Source organism: Macrosteles quadrilineatus, unplaced genomic scaffold (genome assembly GCF_028750875.1).
Source record: "Macrosteles quadrilineatus isolate MER2022 unplaced genomic scaffold, UCM_ALF_1.0 Scaffold_9__3_contigs__length_116548681, whole genome shotgun sequence".
In the NCBI taxonomy this organism is placed as follows: Eukaryota; Metazoa; Arthropoda; class Insecta; order Hemiptera; family Cicadellidae; genus Macrosteles; species Macrosteles quadrilineatus.
In genome coordinates, this window is record NW_026542602.1 from 108,164,738 (window position 1) to 108,175,758 (window position 11,021).

At 34.9% G+C, this 11,021-nt stretch overlaps 1 protein-coding gene across 1 annotated transcript; it reads left to right on the forward strand.

Annotated features, from left to right (window-relative positions):
* Nucleotides 1–5,494: 5,494 nt before the first annotated feature.
* On the forward strand, nucleotides 5,495–9,766 carry LOC129003052 (uncharacterized protein C7orf50-like). Its single transcript, XM_054431262.1, has 3 exons — nucleotides 5,495–5,589; nucleotides 5,892–6,389; nucleotides 9,544–9,766. The coding sequence occupies exons 1-3, from the start codon at nucleotides 5,587–5,589 to the stop codon at nucleotides 9,748–9,750; spliced, it is 708 nt and encodes a 235-aa protein (XP_054287237.1). The 5' UTR covers nucleotides 5,495–5,586; the 3' UTR covers nucleotides 9,751–9,766.
* The last annotated feature ends 1,255 nt before the right edge of the window (nucleotides 9,767–11,021 follow it).

Here is an 11,021-nt window from a genome sequence, read left to right on the forward strand (position 1 = left end):
GTCGACCATGGAATAAATTTATCGCGCCACGCGCGCCTTTTGGGGCCTGTGAGGAGGACATGAAGCAGACCCGAGCTATTTTGGTGGAGAGGAAGTTTGTTTCGCCTTGCTGTCTCTGGGATTATGGCCTACCTCTCCGTTCTGCTCGTTTTCCCCTCCCGTGCTGCTCGCCTAGGAGATGGACCTTCTACTGGTAGCAGAGAAGCTTTTCCTACTTGGGGCCAATCTTTTGGACTTTGGGATGCCCCCTCTCTGCCCAGTTTCATCGCCCCTCCACCTAGTGACTGAGATGCCCTAGACAGTTACCGCCTAGTTACCGCAAGTTACAACTGTTGTTATTTAGTGTCATTTATTGTTGATTAATTTTTAGATGTTTATATCAAGATTTAAAGCCTATTCATTGTTATTCCTTTTAAATTTTAAATTCATTAGCCTATTTGTTGATATTTTAAATTTTATTAATTTTTTACATATTCTATTAAATTTCAATTTTGGGGCCCCTAAATTTTCTATAGTTACCATGAAATGAATTTATTAAAAGAGTCATTAGATATTTCATTGTTGTAATTTGTTAATTTAAAGGTTAAAACTGATTAAATTTACTTTGACTGAAATTAGCCTATTTTGAATTTTTTTAAATTAATGTTTGTAAGTGAGTAGGTCAGAGTGGTATCCAAATTTTTTAAAGTTTTATTGAGAGTATTTAATTCATGTATTATTGTTAATTATTGTTGTGTTATTCTTTTAAATGGTTAATTACAGCTCGTTTCTCTCAAATGGCGTGTTGTTCTTGAGCCTCCATCCATGGTTCTCATTTTGTTAAGTAAAGTTTTGTGAGCCGCTCCTCGGGCCTGCGCATGGATCACGCTTCCATTTCGTTAGTCTGGGGGCAGGCTCGAGGGCATGGTTCATCTGTGGTGCCTCCTGTGAGGATAGCCAAAAACCAACATTTATTCAAAATTTGCTCAGGACTTAAAGCGGTTGAGATGACTAAAATTCCCGGGTCTGAAAGGGGTATGGTAATGGACTATGTTTTATCTATGGTAATACAATTTTGAAACTCGTTTTTCGTGTCTAGTTCATGTCCGGTGGCATTGATCGCTAGTGTCAACAAAATGCTGTTTTGCTTTATTTCAGGGTAAATTTCATGATTTGTGCTTCACTGTTTGGTTAAATAACTAGGGAACGAGATATTGTTTATGATATAAGATCGCTTTATTTAGTTAAACAAGGAGGAGGTAATTAAGGTAAACGATGGTTTACATTACTTGTATAACAAGAAACAAATTTTAATTGTAAACAAAATACGACTCTACAGAGCACTGGAGAGAAATAACAATAAAATTGGCTTCAGCATTCCGCTGTTCCATAAGACCACAAGGATGAGAAAATTTACCATGCTAGTACGTTTTGTTTTATCTATGGTTTTATCTATATCTATGACAATTCCCATGAAACGTACAATTAAACTGACTATAACTAACCCAATCATGCTAAATAGCGAAATTGTGTCGCCGGAATTTTATCCCCCTGGAATTTTACCCCCTGGGCAAAGCTGTCTTTACTATGACGTGGTACCTGAGCGCTCAAAATAAGTTTGTTCGCGGGCGGAATTTTACCCCCGCGGATTTGGAAGTCTAATGAAAATAGGCATAGCATGATTAATTAGATTAGCAATAAAAACCGGAATTTTACCCCCTGTCCATATAACCATAGTGTTTAGACAACTGAAGATGTACTGTAAGGGTCGCATTTTTACCCCCGGATTTTTACCCTCTGGCCGGATATAGAAATTATTAAGCATGATTGATTTTCATATTTCTGTTTTTATTTAATTGTAAACATTTTATTGTTAAGTAGCCTATCTTAATTTATTTATTTTTGTAATCTCAACTAAGTAAACAGAATTCGTTGTTTAATTTTATGATGTTCGGGATTTGCGTTTGGGGCCAACTGTTGGTAAAGGTAAATAATTATGTAAAATTAACTGAGTAGCTCATTAAAATGATAATTGGGTGAACATTTTCTTCGTAAAGAAACAATAAGGCATATTTTGTTATTGTTACAATACAAACGAAAAACATTGTTTTACCACGGTTGTATAATAAATCGTTAAAGAAATCTTCAAATCAATTACCATTCAGATGTTTGTTTATACGTCATATTAACCAATACAGTAGTTGACTTCAAAGATGAAATCCTGATACTCGAATTTTAAAATTAAATTTAAACCCCTCTTCGATTACTTGATGTTACAAATATATTAAGATAGATATGCTACTTAATAATAATATGTTTACTATATCAAAACTTAATGGAGATAATTAATTATTCTCACTAATTTATATATCTGGCCAGGGGGCAAAATTCCGTGGGTAAAGTTCCGGGGGGCAAAATTCCGGGGGTAAAATTCCAGAGCTATAAATCCGGGCCGTACATTTTGAGCTGACCTCATGAAGGGGGTAAAATTCCGGCCTTACCCTCTAGGTTTTTATAATTTGATGTGTTCTGATAAAATTAACAACTGTGAAAATACACCGCGTTTAACCCATCGAACTGATGTCGCGAAACTCAAATGTTCGCGGCCGGAATTTTACCCCCTGGTTTGTGACGTCACGTTCGCCCAGGGGGCAAAAAATCCACTATCCCGCAAAATGGCATAGCTAGCTAAGCCTACCATATTGTGTGCTTCCTAACAAACTTATTACTTATTCCTAATTAGATTATGGCTATTTTGGCAACTATAAGTGCCTTCTTGTGTCAAGTATTGCTAATGACGTAGTAGAGTTCAGTATGGATTTTAGAATTTTAGCACGTTTTATAAATACTTGGATATATCATTTTTGATAGCTATTACAGAAATTGCATATATTACATCAATGGACAAAACTATTGTCAAACGTATGTTTCCGATATTTGGGAAGAATATTTTATTTTTTCTTGCAATAAAAAATCATGCTTGGGTTACTTTGTTACAGAAAAGCTGCATTAACTTTTGAACGTAATTTTTACAGGAATGGGGGTTGCACTATTTTGGTAGAATTATAAGGACCTTTACTGACAAATTTCAATCAAAAATGTGTTGTTTCCAAACAAACAAACTTGCTGACATTCAAAATTAAATGTTTAATAGAAGGAAAAGTAATTTAACACAATACAAAATAACATCTATAGTTATTTGTGGAACTAGTGAGCAAAGTGAGCAGTTGACTCACTCGAGAGAAATCCTTACTCACGAGCCGTAGGCGAGTGAGGAATGGTTTCTCGAGTGAAGCAATTGCACTTTGCACTCGAATTGCACATTATATTTTTCCTACAGATACCATAAATCAAATAAATTGGTAAAGAAACGTAACATATTTTTACACAGAAATGAACTTTTAATATGACATTTTAATGATACATTAGTACAACAGCTGACCAGGTGATTTACAGCCAGTGCTGCCAACGTATTTCGCGCGCATACAACCTTGTCTGCATGCTACGCGCTCACTATTTCGTGCCTTCACGTTGCAAATCTGGAGTGAGACAAAGTAATTAGAGTGAGACAATGTTAACATTGTCTCACTGATAAGAGAATTGGCCACTTTGCTTTTTCAAATCAGTGAGAGAACATGTACATTGTTAGGTAACTGTAGGAAAACTATATTCCGTCTGTTTGGCTGATAACCAGCGGATTAGGAACCTTCTCGGAACTCAACTAACCCTCTCGATCCGCTCGTCGAGCTGGCCGGAGACAAACAGTGACTCACCCACTGTCACATTCACACCGATCTGTAACTTTTGTTTAGTTAAAATAAAATTTTCTTTATAAATTTTAGTTCCACATGAAATTCCAAAAATAATGAGCCCAACACGATGTGGATACTTAATATCTACGATCTGAAATTAGTACAATTTACTCTGTATAGTCACCAGCTTATTTGTCCAACTTAGATCGTAGATATTAAGTATCCACACCGTGTTTACTAGTAACTATTAATAACTAATCACTAATAAACTAATAACTGTTTACTAATAAAATATTACTATTTTTTAAAAATCGTAACATTTTATTAGCAATTTTATTGCTAGTTCTGTACCAACTGTAGAGGTTGTATTTTGTTCACAATATGTTTATTGCTATTTGAGTTACTTCAAACATCATTTAACCAAATAAAACGATATAATCATAAACAATAACTGGTCCCCTAGTTAAGTCCATCTCGGCCTTTATAGAAAAAACCCCCTCCAAATGTCTGAAGTCTATGTTCCTGGTGCACTAGCTTTTCATCTTGGCGAAGCAACTGAGAACAGGAGGCTACGTCGAAGGCTTCCTCAAGATCTATTGGATGAATGAAACCTAAAGAAGATTAAATATTTTTATCTAAATTAATTATGTTACAGGGTGTCTAAGGTCTGGGCGAACCCACGATGTTCTTATTTGTTATTTTCTTGTTTATTTTGTTAACAATTCTGTGAATAATGTCATCATTGAACCAGAAATAAATTATGTAAAAAAATATATAATCAAACAGTAAATCACAAATCATGAAAATAACCCTAAAATAATAGAAAGAAGATTTCGTCTACACTAGCGATCAGTGTCGACGTACATGAACTAGACATTAAAAACAAGCTTCAAAATAAAAAAGTCTACTTATGTTACATAGTCTACGGTTTTATCTATGATAAAGTATTTTTATACCGGCATTACACAATATTACAAAATAAATACTATACAATAAGAACTAGTTATCATGCATAGCATAAATAAGCAACGCGAGCAATGTCAAACTTATAATAAATATATTTCAGTTTACATAATTAAAGGAAAACAGTAGATAACAAAAATAATTCTATTATTCAACAAAAATACGTTTATTATATACATCTATTACATATGTCGTTCAGGTGTATGAAATACTTTTGGTTTTGCTACGTTGGCTGCACTTAACGTAACTACTTATTGCCGAGTAGCGGCTGCTAGTCCGTACTTGAGGACCATTGCAAGAATTTATTTGTTTATTGAGTATCGATCAGCTGTTCCATCCGCTATGACGTCATTCCCGCGCATTATAAGCTATGCCACAATTTGAAAATTATAAGCTATAGAACAAACGAGATTTTATAAGCTGCAGCACATTTGAGCTATACCATTATAAGTTATGCCACATTTTAAGAAAACCATTATAAGCTATGCCACATTTCTACGATTATAAGCTATGGAACAATTTAAATTTCCCATTATAAGCTATGCCACATTTTCAAGATTATAAGCTATGCAACAAATTCGCAATTATAAGCTATGACATTATAAGCTATGACATCGTACCAAAACCAAGAGCTACAGTATTGTATTTTGTCAAACCTACAAAAAAATTTATATTTTAACACTATCAATATACAGAAGGCAACCACATTTAGTGTACCTCGAGGCTGCATGGATTATTAAAAAGCCATAGCCTAGCCATCGGCAAAAAAATAATCTCATCAACATAACCTCAACTTTAACTTCAGTTCACGTTCACAATCACAATCACAATATTATTATAATAATATCAATCACAATCATTCAATTCTCATCCTCATGTCATTGTCAATACCATGGTAAATTGTCTTTCATTAACTACAAAAACCGTTTAACATAACTAAAATTACTACTCTTTATCACTTTGGTATTATAAGTGTCGCTTTGTAATGTAGGCTATCCAATTTTAAACTGAAAACCGTTTATATTAAGTTAAAATAAGTAGGCATATAAAGAACAAATTACACAATGATGTATTAATGGTAGGAAACTTGTGAATCCTGATAGTTTTTAATAGTAGCCTAAGTTACTTAATTTATATGCTCTAAAACCCACCTTTTGCCACTTGCTGAAACAATAACTTCGTTGTTCATTTTTTAAGATGAAAACGAAAACAATTAACGAAGTGAAGATTTCATTTTCTATTGATAGGCCTAGTCAATCCCAACAAGACGATTCGATGTCAATTAATAGTGAATCTTTAGACACTTACAATTCTGATAAAATTGTTGGATCCCGTAAAAGAAAATCGCCTAGGCCTACTGCTCAGGATGACAACGGTGATTTTGAACACTTACAATCCAATAGGAAACGTAAACATAAAAAAGGGGATGGAAATGAGAACAAAAGTGACTTTCAATTAGCTATGGACAAGGCAGTAGACTTCGATGTTGAAAGTTTAAAGCAAGACAATACGCCCAAATCACTCGTAAAGCAAAAGAAATCAAAAAAGAAGAAAAATAAATCCAAGCCAGTTAGCGTACAACCCAACTCTTCTATCTTGGATTATTTAACTAGATGGAAGAACGAAAGAGGTAATTGGAAATTTGAGAAAGTGAAACAGACACGTTTGGTTACCAACATGTTTGAAAATGAAAAGGTATGTTGATTACTGTTCATGACACATTACCAACTACAATCATAAGCCCACTTTTAACCTTCCGGGTACCGGTACAGTTTCTGGGTGATACAGTTTCTTAACTGGGCTTCTACGCTAATATTGATTGAAACTATCGATTCGATTAGTAAGCCTATACTTTCATGCGATTTTTTCACCATCAGCAAGTTTGGTTGGTTACGTTAGGTTATGATAGTTTAATTTTATAATGGATATATTTTAAAAGATTATTAATCATTATTTTCAATTTGATAGTTTCAATCAATATTAGCGTAGCCCAGTTAAGAAACTGTACCCCAGTATCTAATAACGATTGAAACTACTTGTAGGCAGCCTACTACTTGGAGGTCACGAATTGTGGATAAATATAGGCATGATCTGTACAGTGGTGGCGCTTCCATAACGGCCAGGTGGGCCAGGCCCACCCAAAATAAACAGTAAAGTATATTTTTAAATACTTTATAGGTTATTTGGTTAATATTGTTGAATAAACTACACTATAAATTAATGTTGAACTTTTCCTACAATCACGGGAAATTATCCCAAATTTTGCCACCATTGTACAATATGATCACCAATGTGGCTGCGATCACAAAAAACTTTCACGGAATTTGCAGAAGCAGTTGTAATATACTAACAATAATAATATACTAATTTGCTTTTTTAAGTGGCTAGTTTTGTCCTGGGAATTTTTAACCTGGAAAACCTGAAGTTGTCCTAGAATTTTATTTAGATGGGACACTGGACCCACTGCAGTTATATCTACTTGTGAGGGACAGTCATCGTGTTCCAATTGTGGTTTGTTTCTTTGGTTAGTTTTTGCATCACTTTTGAAAATCATGGCTGCACAACCTTAGGCCCTACACGTAATTTCACAGCTCTGAAGTACAGTAAGTTAGGTACCGTATTGAAAGCACGAGGTGAAGGAGGGAAGGGATAGTCCATCTGCTTGCGGACTCCTGTAGTTGAGTGCGTTACAAAAAATCCTACTGACTGTAGGAGTCTGTTCTTATGTGTCTGTCTGTCTCTGTGTGCGCCAGCCTTAAACCACACTAGGGATTATCACATCCACAGATCCAGTGGCAGCGCTTTACCTGAACAGTAGGGTAGGCCATTGCGGGGGGTTTGGGGGTCATGGAATTTTGAAAAAGTTTTTTGAATTTTTTTACATAAATTAGACTGGGTTTTTATTATGTGAAGCACCTGATTAGATGATGGGTTGGTTAAAAATGGTACCTACGTTATTTTATAGGCTACTATTAATTATTTTTTTACTATCGTAATCATGGCAAGAACTGAATTTTTTAATAATAACTCACAATTAATTCTGAAGATTGCATTACCGTTGAAGTCGGCCTAACCCCACTTGAACCACGAACACAAACACACTTCACAATAACATCACCAACACACCTTCAAACCTATGATCACTAAAATTGTAATATGGCTACTCGAATAAATCTGTACGAATAATATTACAAAACTAACTAAAGGTGTTAACTTATTATTTCATAAAATATTACAACTACAACCTGTTTGCCGGATGGTGTACAACATACACGGCAAGATGTTAACAAAGCTACACTAGCGCTCAGCACTCCCAGCGAGAATATTGAGAATCAACGTTCAATGGGCCAGCCCAAATCGGCCCACCATGCTCCATATATCAATGCATTGTTCCCTGATAGTCAAGCGCCGCCAGCTGGCGTTGCCTTGTCCATTACAATCTAATGGCTGCTAGAAGGGCCCCGAAATCCGTGGCCCCCAATGTCTTACGAGATGATTGCATTGTATTTTAAGAAAAGTTATGACCCGTTAAAAGTTCAACATAAATTTATATTGCAGTTTATTCAACAATATTAACCAAATAACCTATAAAGTATTTAAAAATATACTTTACTGTTTATTTTGGGTGGGCCTGGCCCACCTGGCCATTATGGAAGCGCCGCCACTGTACAGATCATGCCTATATTTATCCACGATTCGTGACCTCCAGTTAGTACAGGACAACCCCTTGGTCCCAGTCAGTTCATACCCTACTTTTCTTTGTCACCTCTTTGTTGCTAATAGGATGATGGTTTTCTCCTAGAATTGTCATGCAATTAAGAAATTTCCATGCGACGGGTATGCATTAGAGTTTAGGCCTAGAGTTCCCTTGCATTAGCACAAGCATTGAGTAAATAATTAATTAAATTAGGCTATTTATTTAAAAAGTAAAACACTTTACAACACTAGGCTCAAACCTTGATTTTACAAAACATATAAAATATATTATTAAAACCTGTTTCCACTGTTATCAACATGATTTTATATCAGTTCTGAATTCACAACTGACTTCCAAATCCGTTAACGCCTTTAGCAGCAATATACGGCAATTTTCTTTGATCGCAGCTACAACTGTAATGATTTTTTACAATCTCGGCGACTCCCACGAGTAGGGAGACATTACAATCATGTTATTCTATCACAATTTGTTACTTGACAGGCTAACACGTAAAAAGGATTAATGGCTTACGTAGTAAATTTTTTTGGCGTGAACCTAAAATTTCCGTAGTCCCACAATTGACACTTTTTACAACTTTTCCCCCCAAGTGGGGGCTCCCGGAGGTGCGTGGCCATGTGCAACCACACCAAGTGCCTAAGGCCGGCTCTGTGTACAAGTAGTGAGGCCTGAAGGATATTTTCCAATGCATCTTTTCAATGAACTGTACCCTTGAGAGAGACATAAATATTGAAAATGAAATTGAAAGCATAAAAGGTGTTTCAGACTACAGTATCCCTTAACTAATAGCATTGACTTTTGTCAAGCTAATAGTCAGTGTGGTACATTTGAAATAAAAAGAGTGAATTAAAATTAACAATTTCACACTCTTGGTTTTGTTTAAGTTAAAATCCGCAAGACTACAGGTTAAGTGTAAGAAAGGGCCATGTGGTCCTAACTTTTGCCTGCCTAATAAATAATTTTTCATTTCAAGCCTATTTATTGGTCAGGAGTTTTAGAATGATTAGAATAAGTTAGGTAACCTAGCCTAGCCAAATTGTAACCATATAATTTTAAGGGCGTGTGTTCCAGCTAAAAAAGAATAAACAGAATTACTTCTACAAAATAGCTAAACATTCTGATTAACTGTTCCAGTTGCCTGATGCTCATTTTGATATTTTCCTGGAATATATGGAAGGAGGAAGTAAAAGTATGAAGGAGTTAATGTCAAAGATGGCAAATGAAGTTATTGAAGAAATGGAGAAGTGGGAAAGTTTAACTGAAACAGAAAAAGTGTCTACTCCCAAAGTTAATGAAATTAAGTACAACAGAGCCAGAACTGTATTACAAATGCTTCAATAAAACTCCTGTTAATGAACTCGTTATTATGTTTTTTTCTGGAATTAACACTTATACTATAAAGTAATATTAAGAAAAATGAAGTACAACAAATACATTTACAAGGTGGCCAAATCATGATAGTGGTTGCCTTCAAATTAATACATTTACTCAGACAAATCTTTTCCGGATATATTAGTTTAAAAGATTTTTAAGTGTACCTCCCAGTGATACAATCAGTGTGTAAACACATTGATCCTTAAAACTCTCCAGGCGAAACTGTTACTAGTTACTGTACAAAGAAAGAAAAACAATATAATTTTGGAGTTTCTATGAGTGGTTTTAATATGTATATGTGTTTTTCAACATGTACTGTATATGTGGCGGTACTTTAACAACATTTTTGCTTCAATACCAGAAACAAAACACCAATTCATCCAATAACGAGCATTTCTATTTTACAACACAAAAAAGTTTTAAATATAAACAAATGTATTCAAATGAAATAGAACCAGATTTATAATCACTGAACATGACCAAACACCTTGGCATTATGCATTGTCATCATCACTGTCTGAAGCCGTTTCTTATACGCTATAGTGCCTATAGGGCTCATGAACTAGTTAAGCTACTCTTAAAACCCTTTGGGGTCTATAGGCCACTTATAGTGCCCACTGTAAATTTCAAGCTAGATATGGCATCACATTTACCCTGTTGTACTCAGAGATACGCTAGGCCACTTATAGTGCCCACTGTTTTGGTGTCAGGTGTGATGCCATGTTGAACATCCGTCCTCAGTAGGTATAGCTGTTTCTGGAAACTTGTTTGAGAAAGTGATAAATATAGCTAACAAAAAACCACTAAGTGGTAACACTTTTCCCGCCAAGTCAGCAATCCAAAAAAGATAATAAATCATTACTTTTTCCGCCAAGAAAAACAATGTAATGTATGTAAGTTTGGCAACTTGGCGGCAGACTTTTGCTTGGTTTTTTTCATTATAGTTACGTTTGTGGATAATTTCACAAATCAACTTCTCTAACTAATTAGTCCAACTAAGTACAATAATTACGAGGTAATCAGTAAATATAAAACCATCACTATTATGATTTTATGAAATGTGGCACAAATAAGGTCAAAATTTGTAAAATAAGCTCTCACCTAGCAATGTACTAATGGGAGAGATACTTGCTCAATGAAACTAGTTTTATGGTATTTTTTAAAGTGATCGAGCAAAAGTCTGCCGTCAAGTTGCCAAACTTACATACATTACATTGTTTTTCTTGGCGGAAAAAGTA

Coding starts and splice junctions, on each gene's coding strand:
- LOC129003052 (XM_054431262.1), top strand. Junction 6,390..9,543: donor ACATGTTTGAAAATGAAAAG/GTATGTTGATTA, acceptor TAACTGTTCCAG/TTGCCTGATGCTCATTTTGA.